The sequence below is a fragment of the Tympanuchus pallidicinctus genome, unplaced genomic scaffold (genome assembly GCF_026119805.1).
Source record: "Tympanuchus pallidicinctus isolate F22 unplaced genomic scaffold, pur_lepc_1.0 scaffold20, whole genome shotgun sequence".
NCBI lineage: Eukaryota > Metazoa > Chordata > Aves > Galliformes > Phasianidae > Tympanuchus > Tympanuchus pallidicinctus.
The window spans coordinates 4,664,783-4,691,271 of record NW_026294722.1 but is presented as its reverse complement, the minus strand read 5'-3'; the positions used below and the strand labels follow the sequence as shown (position 1 = coordinate 4,691,271).

The 26,489-nt window shown below is 46.9% G+C and overlaps 1 protein-coding gene across 1 annotated transcript; it reads left to right on the top strand.

Moving 5' to 3' along the window:
* Positions 1-22,249: 22,249 nt before the first annotated feature.
* On the top strand, positions 22,250-23,248 carry NPBWR2 (neuropeptides B and W receptor 2). The gene has a single exon (XM_052684019.1). It carries the CDS (start codon positions 22,250-22,252, stop codon positions 23,246-23,248), a length of 999 nt encoding a protein of 332 aa, XP_052539979.1.
* Positions 23,249-26,489: the final 3,241 nt, after the last annotated feature.

Here is a 26,489-nt window from a genome sequence, read left to right as displayed (position 1 = left end):
GAAGAAAACATTCTGAGGCCTTTTTTCTTTCTTTCTTTCTTATTTATTTATTTAATGAAATAAGGACTTGAAGAAAGGATCTGAAAATGTCTGCAGCCTTCTGGCCACATAGGAATAGCATGGCAGCAAAAAAGAAAGAGAGAAAAAGGAAGAGTGGAATTGCTCTCCAAAGGGAACCTGGCAGCAAGTTTTTCTCAATTTCAAAGCATCTTTCAGACTAGCTGAGCCTTTCCTTTCCTTCTCCCCTGCCTCCACAGCTCTCCCTGGTTAAGATGCACATTGGCTGCTTTGGCATCACGTTGCTGCAATACCAGTGAGCAAAGCAATGCCGCAGGGACACTGTGCTCTGCAGAACAGCCAGCCCTGAGCTTCAGGGTGACACATGGGGGCTTCCTCACCTCCCCCAAACCCGCTGTGACAGCAAGTAAAGACCTCATACATCTGAAGACATCACCAAGTCCTTCCATCTCGGGGCCGAGCTTTGTAGGTCACACCTGTTTCTGTTAACATCCCCATGTCCTTAGAAGAAGGTGGCTGTGGCACAACTCTGTCCCTGGGAGGGATTTTCTGGTTGATCTGGCAGTAAAAAGGCCATAACGGGTGTTGGAAATCATCCTCAGTGCTTTGGGTCTGAGCAAGGCTCAGCGACACCATCACCACGCTGATGCCTTCGAACAGGAGATGATCCTCAGCTTGTGGTGGTGCTTGGTCCTGTGGCCAGTCCTGCACATGAGAAGTTGGCTGTTAACAATCCAGTATTCTCAATCAACAAAACAGAACCGCGACAGCAACTCCAAATCCCGCTGATCAGCTCATCTAGAGGTTGAAACACACAGGTTTTCAATATTTCAATCTTCCAGTTCTCAGAAATCAAAGTGCAAATTTGGTTAGATGACATCTCCAGCTAAAATACAAGGATTTCGCTTTGTCAGAGCCCACAAGGAAGAAAAGTTCCCACAGGCTGGGATGGCCACCTGCAAGCTGAGGTGCAGTGGGTTGGAGCCTTTTCAGCTCAGTCCATGGAAGCTGCCTCCCCACCAGGACGTCCCACCCCAGGCCCTACGTGATGTGGGAATACAGCAGAGGACTGAATCTAAGCAGAGCTGTCTGTCTTGTCTGAAACCCAAACAGCTCTGGGGATCATGGGGAGAAAGGGAGATTTCAGATGTTTAGTGAGATATCATAAAAGGACCTCATGGGGCAAGAAAACGTAAGGAAAGTCCATGAATTGCAGTATTTACAGCTCAAAGAATACAGCTGTCAGCCCAGGGAAACCAGACTTTAAAAAGAGATCCAAGGATATTGAAACGTATCGCAGCAGATGTAAGTATTAAAAAAAAGAGATATCTGAATTCTGTGAAGCTCTGTACGATGTTGTTGAGAAGGAATTACATACAAAGTATTGGAAAAGCAATGATGAGTGGAGAAATAATAGAGACACATAACAATGACTGTGAGATTGGATTCTGCTTTTGTACAGGATCTGGTCCAAATGAAATCTGCTTGCAAATTGGCCTTGCTCAAGCGAACATTATTTGCTTTCCTTTGAAAAAACAGCAATGTACAAAGTAGAGTGAATGAATAGGGGCAGGGGCTTGGCTGCAAACTGCAGGAGAAGAAAGGCTGCAGTGACCAGCAGAGGAAGACAAGTCGTGGTCCCAACAGACAGACAAACCAAGGATGTGCTGCTGATCAGTGCAGTCTTAACATTGAATTATTCCAGCAAAATGCAAGTTTGAAGTAAATCCCAAGCATACAACTTCACCACTTCATCACCCAGCCATAACTGGATAACTGAGGGATGAGAGCCGTGCTGCTCACTACGTTTTATTGCCACGCTGCAATGACTGTGAGCCACCACGCAGTGGGTTGAAGAGAGCAGGTCTGTACATAACCAGGGCATGAGCTGCAAGCTGGATATGGAGACCCAGGCATTTAGCAATGCCCTTTTGTCCACAGTCCCATTTGGGATGGCAGGTAGGGTCAGAGTGGTCATCAGAACATGATTTTGTGGCCATCTGTGTGACACTGTGGTATAAGTCACTGCCTGTACCAGACAGCAGCCACCTGGAGGCATTTTGCAGCTTCAGTGACAATAAGTACAAGTCAAATCTCTGCTTGCAGTATGAGAACACTGAAACACGATCCAGGCTAACGAGGCTAATAATTAAACACATTTTAATTAAGGTCTCGCCTCTTTCCTAGTAGGCTAGAAATAAGTTAGATGGCTCAGAAATGGGGAACAAAGCAGCTATCAGAGGTCAGCAGTCAGCAGGTCTGGTACAGGTAAGCCCTATCTACTGTGGTTTGTTAATTGCTTTTCTGGACTCAAACATTTCCATGTTATTCATCAAGTGGCAGAGCCCAACAAACAGGGAAAAAAGCAGAGAGCACACATGCAAGGCATGGCTGCAGAGGCTGCATGTGCTCTTGCAAGTGCACAGACCTGGCAGGACTTCGCATTTACCAAAAAGTCATATATAGTCTTTCTTCTCTATATAGCCTTGAATTCATCAGATTAATATTTTTTTCTCTATGTAGAAAAGAGTTTCCCCTTTGCCTCCCATTTCAGCTATTGAGCTTTTGCACTGTATTGCAAAGCCTATTTCCTGAGCTGTGTGTTTTTATTTGATCTTTGTGCTCTACATCTGTTCCTTATCTGTTTGGCTGGTTGCTTGGCTGGCTGGTTCCTTGGGCTCCTTTTGTGAGCTCGTCGGGGAGATAGCATCCAGCTAGCAGAAAAAAAAAAGTAAAACAGAAAAAAGGTGGAAAAAATAGCAAAAAAAAAAAGGGGGGAAAGAAACTTAAATAGATGAAGAGCAGAGCCATCAACGTGAGAATTCATTCTAAATATCCCCAAACCTTCTTATGTTGTTTTAGCCTTTTTTTCCCCAGTGTTCACCAGGGAATGATGGGGACCAGAAGGAATAAGCCAAACTAAGGATGCAACAGAAAGCAAAGAACAGATGAATTTCATGAAACTCAAAAAAAAAAAAAAAAGAGAAGTTACTTGATGTCATTAAGGCTTAGGAAACAAACACTAATGAAAACTATAGAGATGACCCTGATGCACAGGTCAGGATTCTCAACCTGCTGCTAATGAACAGAATGTACCAGGGAGCTGGTGGCTGCAGGAGCGACCAGCTGGGTGGCACTTGGGGACATGAGCACCCATGGGTGTGAGCAGAGTGCTGTCTCCAGCCACATCCATGGGATTCACGCACTCTTGGCCACAGCACTGCTCCTTCCATCTATTTTTTCCTCTTTCTGGACATGGTACCACACTGAATGCCATGGGGACCTCACAACCCAGCATCCCCATGTTGAACACCAAAAACTCATGAAATATTTTGCTTTCACTTTGCATAACCACGGCTGTCAGTTATTTCTCATCGGGTCCGTGATATTGCTGAATAATTCATTGTATTCCCCCCTCACATGTCACAGCTTCCAAAGAAGCAGCACTGAGCCCTTCCAAACACACTGGGCTGGCATTACATGAGTCCCAGCAGCGTCACTGTGTGGGGCTACAGGTGGTCCCATTGAGCCAGAGGGAAAGGACAACATCAAACTGCTTTGCAGCAACACAGTGTAAAAATCAGGAAAACAGGTAAATCATCCTCAGCCAGGCAATTCTCTAGGACCTGATTGTACAGCTGGCAAATGGGCACTTGTGTGAATAGATCTGCTGGAACTGATGGCCCTATTTAGTGGTGAGAACAGTCCCCACCCAAGCCTTGTCCACTCAGTGACATTATTTTGGTACCTGACTACTTGAAGATGCAAACATGTTCTCTCTAATTTGCTAAATTGACAAATTTACTTATCTCAGGAGGCAGCCTCGTCTCCACCCTTTTCAGCCTTGCACACTCAGTTCACAACACAAAAAGGTTTTTCCTTAATTTCTTCTCCAGGAAAGAAGGAATTGAGCTCTTATTTTTAAGGTGACAGCCACGGTTTAAATTCACACATTGACTACAGAAATCCACTGCTCATCGCATCAAAAGCTGATGCAGTAGTGCCTGTTACTCCAGTAATAGAGGTCTTAGGGACGAATGGACTGGTACAAATGGATGTGTGAGTGGGAGAGATGAGTGACAAGACTGAAACAGACAAGGTCTTCTTAATAGGGGTGTGCATCAGTACAAGGAGGTGAAGGAAAAGCAGAAGCTGGGAACCACAGAATCACTGAGGCTGGAAAAGACCACCAAGATCACAAAGCTTAATCATCAACTCGTCCCCATCACATCCCCAAAATTGTCTTCATCAGCGTCATTTCTCCACGTTTCCTGATCATCTCCAAGGGCAGTGACCCCACCACCTCCCTTGGAAGTCTATGCCAATGCACAGTCGGTCTTTCAGGAGAAGTTGTTCCTAATAACCAGCACTGGGTTTGGGGAATTTCCACCAGTGCTCAGGTCAATGGGACCCATCAGCCTGGAGAAGGGGCTCCTGGTTCCCCTCCAACCAAGAGCACACAAAAAGACTACCAGGGCCATCCCAGAAAATCCTGTGCTGTGCCTTCTTTTAACATTCTTACCTTATAGTGCTGAATGCAAAAAGCAAGTTAGGAAGATCAGATTGTTCAGAAGCAGGATGTTTTCCACAGTCTTTTGTAAAGACTTTTTTGAAGGTTCAGGATGAAGGAGACATCTTCATGGAATGCACAATTATTCAGAATCCTGTTGATTTGAAGCTTCCATTTTTACCTCCTGCCAACTCTTACCTGCTCAGATCATCTCGTTTTGCTGACAGCTGTCATAGCTGTGTGCAATTTGTCATGCACCAAGCTGCACAAAGTCTCAGGCACTTGCTAAGTGAAAGCTCACTTGTTTTTTTTTGGGGGACCAGGAAAGGTTTTATTTGCTCTACAGGGAAGTGAAACAGTTTGCTTCTAAAATCTACTCCACAAAGCATCATTGATACACTTTTAACTCAAAGAAATCTGCTTGTTGTCTTTTCTTAAAAGGAGAGCTGCTCCTGTGGGTGACACCATGTGCGGAAAATGCAAATAGCTGTTATTCAAACACATTTCTGAAGGGATTGTTCTCTGCTTTCAGATAAGATTAAGAGCTCAATTACGATACAGAAAAGGTCTTTCATTAAAAATGCTTTCATTAAATCACACGTACAACATAATAAGGACAAATTATAAAGCTCTTCAGAAACACAACTGTGCCAGACTGCAAGGTATAGAGGCCTGCTGGAGGCAGCATCAGCTGCTCTTCCTAGCCTTCCTTCAAAGAAATGAATCCCACATACCTCATCTAACAACAGTTCTGAGGAAAACCTAACACGGAACCTTTGGGCACTCAACTCAACTGTGTTTCTTTCAGAGAATCACTGTGAGCAAACATTCACACATTTTATATTTGCGATAGCATGTTCAACTTAAGAAGAGCCCAGAAACTCAATGATTTCAGTCCTTTCAGTAGCAGCAGATCAACTACAGATTTTTAAAGATTTAAGATTTTTTTTAGCATGTAAAATATGACTCAACAATTTAAAAACCAGTCAACACAAATCACACCCAAGGGCAAGCCTGTTTCATCCTGGCAATCCTCATATGTTCTCCTGCCTGTAAAGCCTTCAACAAAACAACCTTCAGATGAGAAAGAAAGCTAGAAGAAGAACGCAAGCACATCTGGCAGAGGAGCGAGGCCAAAGTCTCACAGCCAGAGAGCTCTGTGCCCTAGCAGCCAGGCAAGCTAAATCTTCCAAAGAAAAGATACCACACGTGCAGGGTGTGTGCATCACATGGACTGAGCAAGATGAGGAGAGCATACCCAGGGCTCTTTGGACTCACAGCTGAGAGAAGATTAAATCCTGACTTACACAGTTATTCAGGAAAGAAATAAAGCCATGGGAGAGGGCTCAGCAAGCGGGAGTGTTGATAACAAACCATTAGCAGGTACATGGAGGGAGGAAGAGCAACTTGGGCTGCATGCATCCCAACATCCCGCAGCATGCAGTGAGTCACAGCACCTGGCTCAAAACGTGGGTGGCAGAGCTGAAAAGTCCGCTGCTAAAGCAATGGAAGTAATTAAAAGCATATAGAAGTGAGTGTGCTGATTAGAGCTGAAGAAAGAACCTAAAGAGAGTAGACGTCAGAGAGTAATTTGGGTAATGAAGATTGAATAGATGCTGCTGTTCATTACGCACCGAAAGACTGACGGACCATTGAAAGAAAGGAGAAAACAATTTGCTCACCACCAGTGGAAAGCTGTATCAAAAGCAATCCAAAATTCTAATTAAAACAGCAGCTTCCAGAGTGCCTTTGATCTAGAGATTTATCAGTATTCACACAAAGGGCGAGACATCCACATAGGTGCTGTGATCTCTGCTTTGAGCAGGGGAAGGAAAGGATGCAAACCTCCACCACCCAAACTGCAGAAAGCAGCAATTGGACCCGAGAGAGACAGCGGAGAGCACAGCCCACGCAGTCTCTGTGCACAACTCTACTGGGTTTGGGACACTCGCAGAGTCACCAGCCCTCAGCCCCTTTGTGCTGAACCCCAGATGAGGAAATCAGCACTGGTCCAGAGTGCCCCTGTGTGCTGCCTACCTGCCCAGGCTGTGTGTCTTAATTACCCCTGCACAGGTGGTTAATGGCTTCCTCCTCTCCTTGCTGATGAGCTAGAGAAGAATGGAACAAGTTGGCTCGTTAGCAGCATGACCCTTCAGGCCTCTCTGTACAAAGGAAAAGCAGCTCTGAGAGCTTCAACAACATAATAAAAACGATGGATGCTTTCCAAAAAACACCACTTTAGGGAGCAGCCATGGGCTCTGCTTCCACCTCCTGCTCACTGGTGTGTCACCCAGCCCTCCACTGTTTGCAATACCACATGCTGTGTTTGGGGCAGGTTTCTGCCTCCATCAGAGGTGAACATTACAAACTTAAATTTAAAAATCACACCCATCTTTCTATGCCTTGTTAGCAGACATCTCCCAGCTTGCTGTATCCTGCAGAAGCACTGACCCTGTGATGTGACCACTACGTGGTAGCATCTGTGTACAAACATACAAAACTTTTCCAACAAATATATGCATTGTTGCTCCCCCAGAATAACAGTTTTACCTGTGCATCACCCAGCACTTCAAGAAAACACTCAGTGTAGGATGGCCAGAAAAAAATTAAGTGCCTCTATGGAGCAGTGGGCTGGTTTTAGTTCTTCTCCTTAGGTCATTAACTGCTGGTTTCATTAGGCTGCCTGCAGACAAAACATAATTGCTTTGTGGCTACTGCCTGGTGAACGGCCATTTGGATTTATTAACATCCTCACAGCTGTAAACCTGTCAGGGAAATTCTTTTAAATATGTCTTGCAAAGTTTGTTCTTTCTCAAAGAACTTGTCGGGTTGATGGACTGGAGCTTGGAAGGAAACACCCCATAAATGGTGTTTTAATGCGGTTTAATGGCATCTTTCCCCTGAGCTTCTGTCTCCAAAATCCACAGGGACTTTTCTCAGGCAGGGGCTTTTAGATCTCTGTGAAGTCATAACTTCAGTGTTCATTTTACAGGAGTTTTACAGCCCAAGAACCAAGGCCATAAAACTCTGCATGGGTGACGAGCTGACAGTTGGACTTGATGATCCTTTCCAACCTTAACGATTCTATGAAGCTCTGTTTAGAGCCAGCTCTGCAAGTCCTCTTTAGCAGAGCCCTGTTTTAAAGCCTGGCTCCCAACAAAGACAGACTCTGCTTAATTTAGTTGAATGTTCTCCTCAGAGTATCAGACATTATAATTGCTCTGACAGAACGCATACATCCACTCTCAATTTACTCTTCCTACTTACAGGAGAGCTAGTTGTATCAGCCCTACGCACATCCTCTCTCCTACAACACTCTGACGGCTCCTATTTAACTTATTACCATGCAGACACATTGGATTAAAGCTTACCTGAATGAGAGCTTTATCCAGCTCCTGCAGGAGCTAATGGAGAAGGTATTTCAATATATACAATGTGGCTATTATCTCAGGGGAAAAAAAAAAGAAAGAAGTCCCGCTTAAATTAGAATAAGAATTCTGCCAGAATCAGTCTGCTTTTGTTTCACCCAACTATTCACTAAAAGCCCGCACTCACTTAAAAGCATTTTGTATCACTTCTAGCATTCACGACATAACCAATTATTTTCAGAGTCACGAACCAGAAATACAGTTAATTATGGTCTCTGGCACTTCTTCATTTTTATTTTTTATTTTTAATCTTCATATTTTTCTCAACAATAGTTAGTTGCCCTCATCCCTTTTATCTCCCATTTAATCCATTTGCCATCGCTTTTCCCAGCACAGCACACAGCATTTCTATAGCATCCTCTGTGCACCAGATGCACTGGTCACTGTGCCACAATCCCCACACCATCCCCTGCATTCCCACCCCTCCAGCTCGCCCTGCATGGAGTAAAGCCAAGGTCAGCCAGATGCAAATGAGATATTTGAAGCTGAAGCATGACCGGGTGATGATTGCTTGATGAGTATAAGAGGAGAGAAAGGTCTTGGCCGTGCCTCGTTTATTTAATCACCCGCTGTTGTGTGGGGACAATTAAGGACAGAGCAGCTACCATCCTCTGACTGGCTTCCCAATGTCACTGTTACTGGCATTAAGACAAAGAGGGACAGCTTACACACGTCCTCTTAGCCTGATTCCTGCTGCAATGAAAGCATTGCTAATAATAAATCAAAGATTTTCATTGCTTAGGTTGCAGCTTTCTGGTCCGCTTACAAAGGGGGAACATTTTGCTGGCAGAGGGTATGAGAAGGAGCCTCCAATTTGTCCTGGAAAAGCTGGATAATGGTATTCCTGTCCTTGCTTGGAGAGTCGCTGCTGTACACCTATGATGTGTGCACCAAGGCTTTGTCCCTCTGGAGTTGTCCAAGGACACGGGCAGCATGACAGAAGGCATTTAAATGAGACAAGCTCAACCCAAGAAAGCCACACAGGCCTTTGCTACGGGCAAAAGCAAGCAGCAGAAAATTAATTGGTACTCATGTAACCAACATGTAACAGCCACAAGGCAAGTGAGAAGTTGAGCCTGGAGAAGGAGAGGAATACCAGAAAAAGCACTAAGCAACATACGAGATAAGGAAAATACCTCACTCCAACAAGGCAGAAAATGGAGGTAAACAATTCAAAGAAAAGCAAATATAGGCGGGGAAAAAGAAACAAACAGAGCCAAAAAAGCCCATAAACAGCAAAAACAGCAGCTAACCAATAGCAAGTATGATACTCAGAGCAGAAACAAGCCCAGAAACGATGGAAGAGCTAAACATGTACTCCAAATAACGTAAGAAGTGAGAAGAGGAGGAGCCCAAGGAACACCTCTGTGCCTCCTCCACATACCTGATCCATTCCATGCCCACTGGGTGGCTTTCTAATCCGTGTTTTCTTGCATCATGACACAGAAATCTAAGAGCAAGTGAGCAAAGTTCAGCAGAAGTGTGGCTTATTAAGGATAATCCTGCACAGCACACAAAATAAAGCGTCCTGCATCAGCAGGGCCACACCTGGGAGGTACAGCATCTCAGAGGAGGAGACAGGAGAAGAAGAAAACAAGTGTCAGAAAACAGGTAGAGGCAAAACCTGGAGAGGTGGGAGCTGCTGGCTGTCCTGGAGTTGACTTGCAGCCAGTGCTGCCCACAGCAGCAGGTCAGGGACACAGACATGCTGTGCTGGGGAGCTCCAGAGCCTCACTTGCAAGTTGTAACCATGCAAATGATCCCAAGCAGAGCCCACATCATTAATTGCTCCTTGCCCTCTTTCCTGGAAAGCCCAATTACCACACAGGTCAGCTTTTCTCCCCATCCTTGCCAAGAGCAAGTGTTCCTGTCATTCCTTAATGCCCATCACACCTGTGCTCAGAGGACAGGACCAACCTCATTTGTTGGTAATTATACTGATTAACTTCCCCAACTACAGAGCTCAAGAGTCCCAGAGTGCCTCAAGTTACAGAGCTTTGCAGAAGGAAAGAGCTGTGCTGAGTGATGCTGTGGATGCTGCAGACCCCCAGCTCTCCTTCCCTGCCCTGGGCACTCTGCTGCTCCATCTATGCTACAGAACAACATGGGATGTTTGCCATTCCCATGCAAGTGCAGCATCTCAGAAAAACAAAGCATTTGCCCTCCTTCCCAGATCTGAAATCACACCAAGCTTACCAACACCATCAAAAACACATTTCTATTACGTATCTCCATCTTTCAAGGAAAGAGATACGCTAAATATTTTTTCCTTTTTTTTTTTTTTTTTCTCTTAAAAAATCAACCAGAACTCTTCAGAAAGAGCTTCCACCCCATTTTCTTGTTTTTCCCCATTTGACAGAACATTTTCTCTCTGTTGTTGTTTACACCACTGCATTTCTATCTCTGGCTGCTTAAAATAGTGTGATGAGATACCAGGGATGGAAATCTCTGCTCTTGTGCATCCAGCGTGTCTGTTGTTGGAAGCCTTAAATCCAGCTCTCCAGTGGGATGAAATAGATGCCACTAATCCAATTTCTACAATATCAGGCATCAAACTGACACCGTTTTAAGACTGAAAAAGCCAATTTAATCAAACCTCTGCTGTTTTCCCTTTCTTCTCTTCCACGATTTATGATGGCAGAAAGAGAGAGAGAGAGACAGATTGCTTGGGGAACGATGTTTTCAAACCTCTGCAGATAACATAACACTGCTCTACCGCACTCTGGGCTTTTACAGCCCCAAAATGCATTCCATCTCCTCCTGTTTGCCCAAAGCACTGCAGAATGAGGTTTGTCCTTCTGTGTTTGAGCATGGCACTCCATATAGCTGCAGGGACAGAAGGTAACTGGAAGCTGGATACAGGCAGGTACAAAGCAGGAAATTAATTGCGAGTAATGAATATTTACTAGGTTGTTATTTGCTGCTATCATTATTTCCACTGAGTTCATCACTGACCATAAGAAAATGCATTGAGGCTCCTGATGCAATAGCCAGGAATCTTTTCTCTTTTTGGATACAACATGGGTACCTCTGAAGCTTGGAAGGAAGCAGTTCCTAGTCTGAAGGAGCTGAGACTTGCCACAATAAAATGGAAGAGAATCCAATTAATTCTGACACATTGGCTAGGTGCAAATCCCTTGGGCAGCATTTCAGCCTAGGCTTTGTCTCTAAGATGGCAGAAGGGATTTTGGCAGGTTTACATCAGCTGCTTTGGTTGTCACCTCTCAGCACACCACCAGCAACAGCATGCAGAATAAAATACTTTGCATGGGTTGTCTGAGTCGTAGTTGGAGCCAAGCAGTTTGTAATGCACCAGGCTGCTCAACCCATCTCCACAAAGGAAGAGAAGCCTCAGGAGAGCTTTAGGCCTCTTCATCCACGATAAACATGCATTGCAAAGCTTTGCTCTTGGATTATGCCTGACTTTTATCAGTAGGTCCAGAACTTTCATACTGTTCTTGGGTAAGTTGCAGAGATTATATTTCAGAGCAAGTTGAGATCAGCACAGCTCCTGTAACATGCAGCAAGAATCATCAGATCTGGTTGTTTTGGCCATGCAAACTGATGCATCTTCACCCCTTGTGCAAAGGTGATTATTACTATGTCACCCACGTGCCCCGTGCTCCACAGAGAGCTGTCCCTTCTGCCTGGCCCTGGCAGGGCCTCAGTCCTTGCTTCTCAGCAGTTACTGACAGTGCCATGCAGTACTCCATCCCTGCTTTCCTCTGCCTTTTTCTCCCCAGCTGCCATCAGACAGAGTGTGTGGGCACTGCCTGACAAGCCGACAGCAGCAGCATTAAAGTATCATCTTGTTGACGCCGAGATGCATGTCACAATGTCACATTGAGTCCCACACAGCCCCACGAGGCTGTGACAAAACCCAGAGGCAGGGACACAAGGGACGAGGTCGGACCTGGCCCCAGCATGGGGCAGCAGCTGTGCTCTGGGGGTCCCTGCCCCACAGCCACCTCCCATGCCACCATGTCCCCAGGAGATGTATTGGGGAAGACTTGTGCTTCCAAGAAATACCATTTTCCAGCAGCAGAACGAAAAGTGGTTTGGAGAACTACAGGAAGAGTTGAAGCCAATGAATAGATGAAGATGGGAACTATTCATGCTGCAAAGGTTTCTGTCAAAACCCCTCTAATGGTTCCAAGGCAACATTCTGTCCCACAGAACTGGCAGCAGCCCTGTGCTGTAATTCAGTTATTGACAGCAAAGGAAGATCACCTGGAGCTTGTTTGGTACACCACATTTAATAGATATTCTTTTGAAATCCTGAAAATGTAATTGCATCTATTCTTTGGGAAAAAAGAAAAAAAAACAACTGCTACCTACCGCTCTGAGTGGTTTGAAGCAAAGAGTTTCTTCCTATACCCACTTCAGTCTCCAAGATAAATATTTTCTCAGAAGACCTCTTCAAAAATCTGAAGTTATTTTTAACATAAATAACTTCATTATTTTGTTCCAAATGATAAGAGAAGTCAGCTTGACTCAGTCAGCTTTACAGAAAGTTTTTCTTCCTGCTACTTCAGAGAGGAGCAGTATGCTTTCTAGTAGGAAAATGGAGAGGAAGAGGTTCCCTTCCCCCTGAACTGCACAACGCCAAGAGGCAGCAAAGATCTTCCATTGTGCAAAGGGAAAACCTCTGAAGACACCATAGGCAAAGACGCAGTGGGAGAATCAGGAGTTCTGCAGGCAGGGTGGGGAAACAACACCCAAATCCAACGAAAGCAACGAACTCCAGACTAGCTCCCCTCACAAAGAGAAACACATCAATGTGACCCCAGTAGACTCATGACAGCAGACAGTCCAAGTCTGGGGCACTCCTCCATTGAGCTGCTGGATGGATGGCACATCTCCATCCATCTCCTCTCCATGTCTGCACTTGCTGATGGGCACAAGTTTCCTCCTCATTTCCAGCCTAATTGCCCAGCTATTGCCATTCACTCTTCTGCAAACATTGGTTTTTGTATTTAATCTCTCTTCCTCTCCCTGGTATGCAGAGAGCCTTGTGTGGCTGTAAATTATGCCATTTCTCCATAATATTACCCTCCAAGATTATTGCACGGATTTGGTTCTGGCTCAGCAATTGCAGCCTTGACACCATGAATTCAATAGCAGTTTTTTCTATCAATTTCCAGAGGCTGAGCCCGTAGAGAAGAAATTACATCAATGATTCCAAACAGAGGCCCTAGGAAAGCTGATAAAATGCTTCATGCCTGTGTTTGCTGCAGGGAAGGATCAGCTTCCCTGTTTAGCACTGCTTATTAAGTCATTACAAACAATTAAAGCAGCAGAGGGGAGGAAGACGGAGTTGCTGTCTCCTGCTTCCAGCCTGCCTCTGCCCCAGGCATGAATTTCATGAGACACAAATCTCCCAGCGGGAACCTCTCAGCTATTGATTCCCTGCTCGTGAAATCCAGCAGGAAGATGCCCTGGCTTTCCTACCAAGAAAGGGAGATGAAAGGGGAAATGTGCCTCGCACAGCTGCAATGAGAAATCTGCCCAGCCATAGGCCATGAACAACTCATGGGACCCTATGGGACAGGTGCTCATCCAAGCACTGTCTTTGTGCTGTACTTCCCCAGCAAAGGTTATTACTGTGCAAGGGTTGGTTCAAGGTTGAATATTAGGAAACATTTCTTCTCTGAAAGAGAAGTGTTGTAGTGACACAGCTGCCCAGGGAGATGGGGAGGGTCACCACGCCTGGAGGGCTTCAAAAAACATGGAGATGTAGCCTTGAGGGATATGGGATGGAGGGAAAAAGACAGAAAAGAAAAGAAAGAAAGAAGAAAAACAAACAAAAGAAACAAATGTCAGTGGCCTCCAATTGTGCTGAGCCCAGCTGTTGACAAATGCCAGGTGCCTGCACTGCAAAGCCCATAGATCTGCTGGGTAGTGGGCACTGCCAGCATCTGATTGCAGAGCAAGTAGCTCATCGTATCCTCCTGGTAAATTAGGATGTGCTAAAGGACAGACGTGTAATTGATTGCTAAGTAACCTGCAGAGACACAAAACTGCTCAGCAGTTATCTAGTACTCACTAAGCAACACAAAAAGGTTATTGATGCACTTGGGGAGCGTTTCTGTACAGCATGTGCTCCTGTAACTCCTGACATCGGAGGCAGAGAAACACATCACTTAGCATTTACCAGAAGAAAGCAATTCTTATAACAAGAAATCAGCTTCCTGGCAAGGAGCCTCAGTGAGTGTTTGCAGCAGCCGGTGGAAATGGGCCGTCTACAAGGGAGTCATTTTCGGCCGCCTTCAAGTGAAATTGAGAAGCAAAAGCAGATCTCAGAGCCCACGTGTGCTCTCTGTCAATAAAATGACACTGGCATCACTGAGGATCTCTGGGATTACATGGAACGGCCAATCCCGTCCTAATGCAGCCCTCCAGGCTGAAATACCTCCTGCTCGGGTAGCTCTGGTCTGACATGGCAGACCTGGCAGGAGGGCCCAAGGAGCTCTGTGCTCTGGGATTTTTCTCTATGAAAAAGAGAGGTTTTGTTTTATAACCTTTGTATCTGTTCGTGTGCTGGTTTGTTTTCTGCTTAGAATCATAAAGGTTGGAAAAGACCTCCAAGATCTCCAAGTCCAACCCCAACCCACCCGACCATATCCTCTGCCCACATCCCTCCATACCACATCTCCACAGCTCTGGAACACCTCCAGGGATGGTGACCCCACCACCTCCCTGGGCAGCTATGCCATTCCATCACTGCTCCTTCAGAGAAGAAATTGTTCCTAATATCCCACCTGAGCCTCCCTTGGCACAGCTTAAGGCTGTTACCTCCCAATTGCTTCTCTTTCACAAGAATTAGAAACACTTTTCCTATGGTGACTGTTCACATAAAATCACATCAGTAGGATGTGGAGCTGCTGATGGGGAGCTGCTGTTTCCATGCATGAAGCTTTATTTCCCCAGGGAATTTCATTCTGGAGGATTTGCTGTGGGGCTGGCTGGGGTTTGGGATCCACAGATTTCAAGGGAGAGGAGTCATGTCCTCCTGACTGACATTCACTGCTCTTTTTTTGTTTCTACCACGCTAAATCCATCCTCACCCTTCCTTGGAGCCAAATACCCCTGTTCCATCCATGCCAACAGGGTGCAGGTGAGATGGCTTTGCTAACTGGAAACCTTCTGCAGCAATACCTCACCACTTTTCTTTTGCTCTGCATTTCACAACACGCCATTTCCTACTGAAGTTCACCCTCTGTTACACAACTTCCATTTGTTCCAACATGTTGAAACTTTCAACAAGGAGCACGCTCTCACAAACTGAGTTTTCATTAGCAGTATTTGCCTACATGGGTTACAATGACCTATTTAAATAGGCCAGCCTAGCATGAACTTCAAAAATGAGCTGTGGTAAGTGATTGTAGTCCATAGAATCAAGTTGGGCTACACTCAAACCCAGCTTCTTGATTTTCCCCTTTCTCTTTTCCTCCCGTAGAACAATTGAAAATATCTCAAACCTCATAATCCACTTTCTTGGTTGGTCTGAAGAGCATTTGCAGAAAAATGCAGCTCTGTGCAACCACCCTGGAATACATCATGCTCGAAGACAGATCTCATGCCATTTTCTTTTTCTATTTAATCTAAACAATGAACACTGTACAAAGTATTAAAACATTTTTTTCTAAAACATGATATTAACATGGAGATGAGTCATTTCACTGTCACAACACAAGCAGGGAGGGGGAACTGGAGCAAACAAAGCAGCAAATTCATTCGGCAGCAATTTGCACTCCATAAGCCTCCTATGATTGGGCTTTTAGGCCAGATGAGCTCTGCTACTTAAGCAGACAAAGTGACACATTTAGCTGTTGCTTAGAGATATTGGAATATATTGCACACAGCCAAACATCCCCGAAGGGCTCTGTGCTGCTCTTCTGTGGATGCACCAACACTGCTGCAATGCTGTGTGCAGTCACAAGGAGTTTTCAAAGGGAATGCAGCGTTTGAAACAAACTTTTCAGGAAGCGATGCTTCTGTTACAAAAAACTCAAGAAGTAAATTCCTATCACCTGAAAGCAGCACGGGGCACCAAGGGCTGTTAGGAGTCAATTGCCAGCTTAACAGCAACCGACAAAGGAGAATTTCTGCACAGCACGTGTGTCCTGCATACCCCATTCTGGGTGAGGGCCTAGCAGAGCAACAGATCTCTGCCTGCTGACTTACACCCGCTGCTTTTCCACCTATCAGAGCAGATAACTTACTCTTAATTATCCTTTACACTAATCCTTTTGGAGTATTCTCCCTTATAACTCTGCTGGAGAGTCTCCCATTAGCTCTGCCATATATGTGCCTTGGTAACCAGCAGGAAAACATACCCCAGCTCACCTCAGTGCTTGTGGACAAGTTCGACTGTGAACAGCATCCCAAAATGACTACAAATGCAAGGAACTAACTGCATCCTGCGGTACTGCAACACAGCATGTCTGCTTTTGTTGCTGTTGTTTTTCTCTCATGGGCATGGGACCTGAAGTAGGATTAAATGAAACCATGATTCAGCGTGCAGATCAAAGAAACCTGAGACAGGGAACAGCAAAATCTCAAAGCCCAGAAAACAGCTCACTCACAGGTGACGCTCCCTGCTCTTTCCGAGGGCTGCAGCCACCAGCAGTGCACTCAGTGACATCAGAGTCCCAGTGCTGCACTGAAGCCAGCAGGGCTCTGGCATCCCGAGTCAAGCACTGCCTTCTCTCAACTCCCAAAAGGCTTAGAGAAAAACAGGAGATGCACTTTCCCCACTGGGAAGCCCTTACCACACGCTCATGGCAGCAGCATCGTGACAAGGGGAGTCCTGGCTGCTCCCCAACACTCCTGAACCCCCAGACCCCACAGAGATGAGTTGCATGGAGAAGAGTGGGTGCCGTGCCCTCCCTCCCCCCCTCTTCTCAAAGCCTTCCTACCCACAGCGGGCTCTGTTCTGGGCAGACTCAGGGCAGAAACTCCAAGTACAACTTCCAGCCCCAGAGAAAAGCAGGACAAAACATTGGAGAATAGAAGCATCCTTGATGATGAACGATCCAAGAAGAAGAATCATTTTGATTTTACTCTCTCTGGCTAAAACCAGAGGAAGAGCTGAAAATTGAGCGGTTTCAAGCAGCTCTCTCGCATTCTATCCTTTAAATCCCGGTATAAATTGCAGCAAGACCAGCCGCAGGTCCTCGTTGGCGAGGCTCGGGCGCCGGGGCTCCGTTAATTGACCGCACGGCGCCGCAGCTCCGCAGCGCCCCGGCAGGGAGCGGAGCTGTCCGCGGTGCTGCCCGCGCCCGCCGCCTTTATTCCCATCAGAGCCGCTCTGAGGAATAAATCGCACAGCATTTATCTTAATCGCTCCCCTGCAGAGACAGCAATGGGGCAGTTATTGATACATCCCTCACCTGACAAGAGCAGGCCACTTAGAGGACTCATTACTGTTATTATTATTATTTTTTTTTTCTTTAAGCATCTGCTTTTTAACTTTGCTTCCCCTCAGCTTGCAGCAGGCTGGATGAGCGGGAGACTGCTGAATCCATCACAATTGCTATTGCCATTCAGAGACACCTTTTTATGAACAGTTCACCCATTTCCCAACGGAAAGCTCTGCTCCGTCCCCTACCCAGTAAAACCAGCACCCTTCTCCTGGCTCCCAAAGGTGCTATCCTTCCCCTAAGCAGCCTGGAAAGGTTGGGAAGCTGCTGCAGATACCCTGGCTCATGACAAAGAGCAGGACAGGAGTGACAATAAGCTCAGGTTTCCCCTTTCCAGCTCACCCCAAAGCCCGCCAGCTCAAGGAGCAGGAGATTACTGGGGGAAATGGCCAAGCCCCATGAGCACCCACCCAGACAGGGATCTATGCAGCTCAAAAGCAGCTCTAAGGCAGGGGCTACAACACAGCTAATGTTGCCCCACAGTAAATAACATGGCACTGCCTTTTCTTGCCAGAAACCACCACTTAGAGATCACTCAACACAACCAGTGCTGAATGTTAACCCACAGTGCTGCACCACCTTTTGAAAAGTACGAACAACTCATTCAAATAAATCACCCTAATAACCAGTGACCTCAAGGCAGTCAGCAGAGAACATTTTGTTTTGGTGAGCAAAGTATTGATTGCACATCCATGTCCTTGAGATGAACTTGACTCTTTGAAAGCAGCAGAAGCCCAACGAAACAGGATCCTCTCCCTGCTAATCCCTTTGAAGAGTGAAGCAGAGCTGCTTTATCAAGCTGGACCCAGCCACAACACTTCTCTAGTGGCCTCAGAGACCCGCAGATCATGTTGAGCATGCAACAAAAGTTCCACCTCATCTTCCCCCCAGGTTTCCTTGCTGAGGGGCTGCAGGAGGCTTGGACAGTATCACTCACACTGCCATCAATGGGGGAACAATCTCACAGATTATTTGCTGTGTTCTCCAAAAGCAAAGAAGGCTTCAGCCCTGCTTGTGCCCAGAGCTGTGGGTGCTGCCGCAGCCAAGCATCACAGCCCCAGAGTGATGGATGGCCCATGCCTGCAGTCAGCAGCGCATTCGCTTTATGGAAGCAACAAAGCAGCATTGATTTCACAACACAGGGGATTTTCCCCTCCCTAAAATACTGCCTGCCTTTGCACAGTTGACTCAAGCTGTATGGAGCAAACATGAGTTTCAAGAGGCAAAGCCCATCTGCACCATACATATTTGCTGTGGATAGAAACTTCGTCCCTATTGCACCATGCTGGTGATGGGGCTGTCTGCACAAGGATGGGTCCAAATGGCTCAGAGGGAAGATGCCACTTGTGGCCTTAACAGTGAGTTAACCAGTGCCTGATTCTCAGGGTTTCATGCCACTGCATGTTTGCAATCGTTCTCCATAATGAATCAGTGAATTTTACTGCAAATCTGTTTAAGAACAGAGCTCAGAGAAAGCATGGTCAGCGCATTTATCTTGGGGATATAAAAGAAACAAAAGCCCCCTCCTCATGCTAGACAACAAGATGAGATTCTTACTCACCCTCTCATCTCCGACAAAGCTTTAATCAAACACATCCCAACCAAAGCACGCAGGATGCTGTTCTCACTGCGGGTCCTGAGAACAAATGCCATGCATGCAGCCCCCACACCCTTCCCCTGGGAGTGCACCCCACTGATAGCAGCACCCAGGCACACAGCCAAAGCAACACGAAAGCCAATCCCAGGGGAACAGTCCAGGGAGTGAAAGAAAGGACATCAGGTGTTCCTTGTGCTGGAAAACAGAAAATCTTCCCATCGAAGCCTTCAATGCAAACATTTTTACAACTTTTGAGCTGAGGAATAGATCACGATCATAATACTTCCACCTTTCAACAGCAGCAGGCAAGAATACCCCTTGTCCTCACAGCTCTCTGCATCACCTTACAGCATAATTTGAAATAAAGGAGGAAAGTCCTTCAGCCTTTCCCCTCCAGGATCACTGCGTGTGAGGGACACCCTCACCACCCACTCTGAAAGCAGCAGCTCTAAAGGCAGCAGCCAGGTAACACACACATGAGATGTGTGGTACAGATTTTGCTTTGAAAAGTTGGTTCAGCCTGCCAGCCTCTTTTCTGGGAATCAGTGTGGAAACAAAAAAGTCCCACCCAGTAAGAAGAACCACTGACGCTGCCAGAACTGTGTCAGCTCCTTTGTTTCCCTTTATCTCCCAGCAGTGATGGGGCTCCCTCTCATCTCCATCCAGAGAGAGAACGTTTCACAAAGAGTTGGAAATAAAACCTGCCTTGACACCAGTGAGACCCAGAGGATGCTCTCTGATAGGCACACATTGCATCACAATGGCAAGGTGCAGACCAGGCTCACGAGAAGCTCTGCTCCTCCAGTGGATGCCAAAATCCACCCCAGGATCCTTCCAAGCAGCCTCACAGCCAGCAGGTAACATTTCCATGGTGACAGTCTCACCTGCAGATCAGTTACACCTGCAGTAGTGCTGTGTATCTCACCCAGATCTGCTCACACATGCTGAGTTCAGATCTGGGCAAGTTTCTGACAGCCTCATGTTCCCGTCCACACAATTATACTTTTTCCCCCAGATAATCTCTCACTGTGAACAGTAGATCTAGCATTTTATTCTCCCCATTTTTTTGTTCCTTTTTTTCCTCATTTATTGTTCAATGTATTCTTGACAAACAATGATTCCTAAACCAGTGCCTTCCCACTGCAGCCCTATCAAACCCAGCTTCCCCTACAACAACTCACAAATGGTTCCAATTTTCCCCCAAAACCAAGAGGGCAGCTCTGGAGGAGTCTATTTTCTGATGAAATAACATTCTTATAATTGATATGGATATTCCTTGGGCGATCTTCACTTTGTTTCATTTTGCTGAGGTCTAGCAACTGACCAGATTTTGGTAGGGATACGGAAAATACCAACAAGAGTTGTGCTCCAGGCCTGGAAAAAAAGGATTGTCTGCTGAAAAGCCAGTTCTACCCATGGCCCTCAAGAAGACACTTCAAAGTATTTGATTCCCAGCCCATTACCAGTGCACAGGAATCTTGCTAGAAAAGGCCAAACATCCCCAGAAAAGGAGCAAAATCAAACACAGCTCTTAACAGCTTGGCTCATTCCAACACGCTGACCCACTTGGTGCTGCACGCTGGCAGCAGAGTGCTGATGGATGGATGCCTCCTCTGCTATTAAATCAAAGGTCAGGCAGCCTCCAGCTGGAAGCTGCATTTAAAAGATGAAAGGAGAATGAGGATGGCCTTTGGCTTCCTTCCTACGTTCACAGGAAAATAAAAGTGATCATATGCTGTTGATGACTTCGTTATTCGACCTGGGGTGGGTTTCTTTACAGCACTTCTGCGCCTCCCCAAGCACATCCCAAGATTAAGCTGTGTTTCCAAAAGCTGGACCAGGAGCTCAACTGGAAGCAGCAGCGCTCTGGCAAGGTATGGCTGTTTACTTTTTCATTACCAGCTCCATAATGTTGTGTGCCCTCCTCCCACTCCCTCCCACCCTCACACATCTGTGCATCTTTCCTGGTTAAAAACAGCCAGTGCTCCCTATTGGGATATTCCAGCTCCCCCCCTCTGCCGCTTCACACATCCCCTGCTCAAACAGCCACAGCCTGACAGCCCTGGGTGCTGCCTGTGCACCTCATTCCTGAAGAGAGCAGCCCTGCTGCACCAGCTGCTCGCCAGCATCTGCCTCATTTCCTATTTAAACAGCCCAGCACACACAGAACTTTTCTTCCCCCCCGATGGGAAGGAGTGCTAATTGCTCAGCCGTGCCATGCACACACGGCCACCATGTTGCTATGATCTCAAAGATGGGTAACGTCAGCATCCCGGAGACCCTCCTCCAGCTGGGATCGGCGAGCCAAGGCTGAGCTACACGGAGCAGCGGTGCCGGAGGAGCAGCAGAGCTGCACACCAGGTAAGGGACACTGCAGCCCCCTGTCCCCATGCTGTTCCTGCTCACCGTATGGCCGAGCGACAAACTGCAAGCAGAGCAAGGCAATTCTCACAGCACAGCCCGGGGACAGGTTGCCAAATCTTTGATCTGCACAGGGGGTCGGGGTTTTCTGTTCCCTTCCTTGCAGAGGAATTTTTGGGAGCGTAGGTCAGGCGGTAGCAGCCAGAAAGCTGTAAGCAGAAGGGGAGATTCTTTCCTAGACTTTAAACTGGATCTGCTTTCATGGTGCTCCCCCCTCTTTTTTTTTTTTTCTGGCTGGCTAATCTTCAACTTGGGATTCGTGGGTTTGTCTGTCGGTGCCAACTTTTGCATGCTGCCACAAGCGGATGCTCTTCATAGTGAGTGAGATCATAGCCTACCTCGGTTAAGAAATAAAGTTACTTTAAATGTGGGTTAAGCCCCTTTAACTTAGTTTTGGAAATACTCCTTTAACTTTATTTTTCCCCCTTCTTTCTGCTGCTAGGGCACCCTGGGAGAGGAGTATAGCTGTGTCATAAATGTCACTGTATGTGCAACCTCAGCTGCTGAAATGAGCTTGAAGTCCCCAATCTAAAGAAAGGCACTAATTAAACACAGCAATGCTCCTGCTCTGATACGGAAAAGCAAGCACTGTGCAAGTGAAACAGCCATCCCTCACATCCTCCAGGAGAGGAGGAAAGCCTCCCAGGCACAAAGCTTCCTCTGCCCTCCTTGTTGCTGCCAGCCCTGAGGAATCTCACTGCAAACAGCTGAACTGCATCCCTCCAGCAGAGAAAAGCAGCGGCTCACCGGGATGCTCTGAGAGCTGTTCCACTTGCGCAGGGGGATACAATTCTCATTTGCTTTGTTGATGAAGCCTTGGACGCCAGAGGGCAGCCTGTGACCAGCAGGCATGGGGAACAGCTCTCTGTGGGACAGTTTGAACGGCACCTGCAGCAATGCAGCCAACAGCTCCTACCTGGATGGCGATATGATGTTCAACTTCACCTTCCAAGAGCAATCAGCTGATTTCTACGTTGTCCTCCCCGTGATTTACTCTGTCATCTGTGCTGTTGGGCTCACAGGCAACACTGCTGTCATCTACGTGATCCTCAAGGCTCCCAAGATGAAAACTGTGACAAACATGTTCATCCTGAACCTTGCAATAGCCGATGACTTGTTCACACTTGTCTTGCCCATTAATATCGCTGAACACCTCCTCCACTATTGGCCCTTTGGAGAAGTCCTCTGCAAGGTCATCTTGTCCATAGACCACTACAACATCTTCTCCAGCATTTATTTCTTAACAGTGATGAGCATAGACAGGTACCTGGTAGTGCTGGCTACGGTCAGGTCCAAAAGGATGCCACACCGTACGTATCGAGCAGCCAGGATCATCAGCTTGTGCATCTGGATCCTAGTCACCATCATAGTTCTCCCTTTCATCATCTTTGCCAACGTATACATAGATGACCTGAAGATCAAGAGTTGCGGTCTAAATTTCCCCAAGCCTGAAAGGTTTTGGTTCAAGGCCAGCAGGATCTATACCCTCATCCTCGGCTTTGCCATTCCAGTGTCCACTATCTGCATCCTCTACACCATGATGCTCTACAAGCTGAGGAACATGCACTTGAACTCTAATGCCAGAGCTCTGGACAAAGCCAAAAAGAAAGTCACCATCATGGTCTTCATCGTCCTGGCCGTGTGTCTCTTCTGCTGGACCCCGTTCCACCTGGCCACCATCGTGGCTTTGACCACTGACTTGCCCCAGACCTCCATGGTCATTGGTATCTCCTACTTCATCACCAGCCTAAGCTATGCCAATTCATGCTTGAATCCTTTCTTGTATGCTTTCCTGGATGACAGCTTTCGGAAAAGCTTCCGGAAGATGCTGGAATGCAGAACTTCTTGAACAGTGGATGGGAGGCTTGCAGCTCCCTTCCCTTCCATAGCTTTGCAAGGGAAACTTTGCAGACTTCAGAGGGCGGCTAACGAATGCACAAGTCTTCTCTTTAGTTTGTATGTAGTGTATGTTTAGCGTCATCATTCACAATTTGTCCAGCATTTTTCATCTCTGCATCCCCAAACTTCTCAAAGCTGTATTTCTACGTTCTCATTTTTAATCAAACCCCAAATCAGTGAGGACAGAAAACTTCTTTTGCAAAGGTTTGCTTCTGCTTCAGCAGTCCTTTATTGCCATCTGCTGTACAGCACAGTGAAGCTGTAGACCAACTTTCAGGCTGAGGGAGCAGCAGGGCTAGCATTCACTTCATGACACATCAACCACACAGAGGATGCAAGATGAGTATTTGGAAAGGGAAAATAACCATTTTCATGTGTGCACGTGTGTTACAGCTTTGCTTTTGTTTGAGGGATGTCAGCTCCACTCTGACCCCAGTTTCCTTCTTTCTTGAACTGTTAACAGCTGTTACTTTTAAACCAAAAAGAAAAACCTGTGTCTTAAAAGTGCTGTTCAATAACACACCTTAAAAATATTGTGGTAACCGTGGGAATTTGTGCTAGAAATTATTTTTAACTAATGATTCCTGTTCAACGTCAGATATATATTTATTTAAGAGTGATTGACAAAATAAACTTCACGGGGAAAAATAAAGAGAGCCTGGTCCTTCTTTCACTGCAGAAACCTTGTGCTATTTGTCCCATGTCACTGCTACACATACTGTGCTTTCTCTACTGTAAAGGACAACATCATCACTTGGTAACAACTGAGGTGTTTTGGAAGTCACAAGGCTGTCAGGAGGTAGACATGGGTGCACCTTCAACAGATAAATAATAAAGCAAAATGCTTCACAGAACCAGGGCTTGTGGTGAAGCATCTGGAGACCAAAAGCTGTACACTGAGAGCCATGAGAAATACATGAACTTGTTGCATCCCCATCCTCTATACCTCCCTGGGGGCTGTGGGATGGGCACACACCTTCCAGCTTTAACAGCTATGGAGGAACCTCACCTCCCCTGCTCACCTACACAGCAGAGCAGGGCTCAGTGCCACAAGCAGTATGAGTGCAGTGCTCCCAGAAGTCCCACCTTTGTGGGAAGGAAGGGATGAAGGGATCAAAACCAGATGAACATTGTGATCCTTTTCAACCCAAGGCCATTCTATGATTCTATGACCCCGCTTAAGATCCCTCTCTGCACTCCTCAAACTTACAAGCACCAAGCTGAGCGTTTATCTGCCCACACCTTGTCAGGAAAACACAGAACAAACCAAACAGAACCTAAACCAAGCTGTAATACACACGCACCAGAGCCTACCCAGGAGGTGATTTACCTGGAGCACGGGTCTGATGTCCATCCACAAAATGGAGCAGGAACATGAGCTCAAGCACCATCCAAGAGGCAATTGTAGAAGCAGAGCCTTCCTTCAGCAGCATAACAGGCTCCTGGAGAAGGGGGCAGGGCTTCCAGGTGAGGCCATTTGGGGCAAATCAGGCCCATCCATTCCCTGACAGAATGCCTTCAATACAGCATGAAGGCCATTTCTTTCTTTCCTATTCTAATTTTTTTTTTCCCCTTTAGAAAAGTGAAAGAGATTTCTTATACATGGTAGTTCATATTGCCTTCTCTTCCCAGCCTTAGACCTGGTGACTTATTGCCCACAAAGCTCAGGAGCCAAGTTTCATGGCTCAAAGCTATTTCTTGTTAGCTGCACCTTGTGCCTCTCCCCCTCCTTTACCAGAAAACACAAAGGTTTGTCCAAATCAGAAATGACAACGTGTGGTTGGCAGGGGAGGACGGGGGGCAATGGGGGACTGCTTGCTTAGCAAGCCTCAATCACAAAATGAGGAACTGGGAGGCAATCAGCTCTGGCTGGAAGGTGCTGCTGCTCCCAGGAAGCGCTGCATGACTCGAGCAGGGGCGAGATGTGGCAGGTTGGGGCGTGAGACTAATGGCTGATTTAGGAAGGAAAGCTGGGAGCTGAGGTCCTGACCCACCTTCCCAGGGCAGGAGGGGGGTGCAGACGTATTGCCGGACCCCCGGAGCAGCCCAGAAGAGCTGAGGACAGAGGGTTGGCACAGACACCAACCGCTTCAGCACGGCTGCCATCTGCTGGCGACGGGCACCCGGGTGGGAAAAACTCCGGAACCGACACGCGCTGCGCACAAATCGCCTCGCTGGGTGCAACTCTGACGGTTATTAGCGTTACATCTGCGGGAAAGGCAGCAGAGCCTTGTGGAGTCTAAATCGCATCAAGGCAAGAGGAGGCTCAGCTCCTCTTCGCTCTGTCGAAGGGGTGCAGGAGGGGGCTGCCCGCTGCTCCGCCTGCTGCTGCTGCTGCCCGGTGCTGCAGCGCTGAGCGGCACTCGGTTCGCAGGTCCGCATCTCGCAGCGCCGCTCGGCCGCGCAGGAGAGAGATGCTGAACGCTCGGGTGAGCACGCAGAGCCCAGCTGCTGGCAGCTCGCCCTCTCTCGGCACAAATTTCAGCCCTAAAGTAAAAACTTGAACGCCTGCTTGAGTCTCTGGTTGGTTTTATTGCAGATCGGACCAGCTGCATCATCAAGGCTGGAAGCAGGGAAATAATTACTCTTAGCAAGTCACCTAAAGAACCCTCTGCTAGCATTCTTGCTACCCAAGATCCCTTCCAAGGTTTCCCAGGGTTGCATGGGGCTCTGTCCCTCCCTTATCTCTCCTTTCCCACCTTCCGCCCTAAGTGATCATGTATTGAGTGGGGAAAGCAGCCCAACTCTGCAAACAAAGCAGATGAACTTCCTTCTGGGATGCCTTAATAAATGCAAAGATGCTGGGAAACCCCACAGCTCCCTGCCTATGCAGAGCTGGGGGCTTTTGGCTTGCTCCTACCTGTCCCCTATCTGGGAGCAAGATCAGGACATCGCCTTCCTTCATGGCACTGAGTGATGTGGTTTAGTGGACATGGATGGTGATCTGTTGATGGTTGGACTCGATCTTAGTAGTCTTTTCCAACCTTAATGAGTCTGATTCCCCCAGTTTCTCCCTTCATCATCCTTGGGAGAAGGAGAAGGGGCCATTTCCCACCTTCAAGACAGGAATTAGGGCTCATGCAGGGCTCAAGTTCCCACCATAGGGATTAAATGCAGGCAGCTGAGAGAAAGAGAAGGGATCAGAAATTGCTATTGCTTTTTAAGTCTTTGTGCTGCAGCAAGAAATTGTG

Excerpts from the sequence above, each read along its gene's own strand:
- NPBWR2 (XM_052684019.1), top strand. The coding sequence starts at position 22,250 with ATGGGGAACAGCTCTCTGTGGGACAGTTTGAACGGCACCTGCAGCAAT.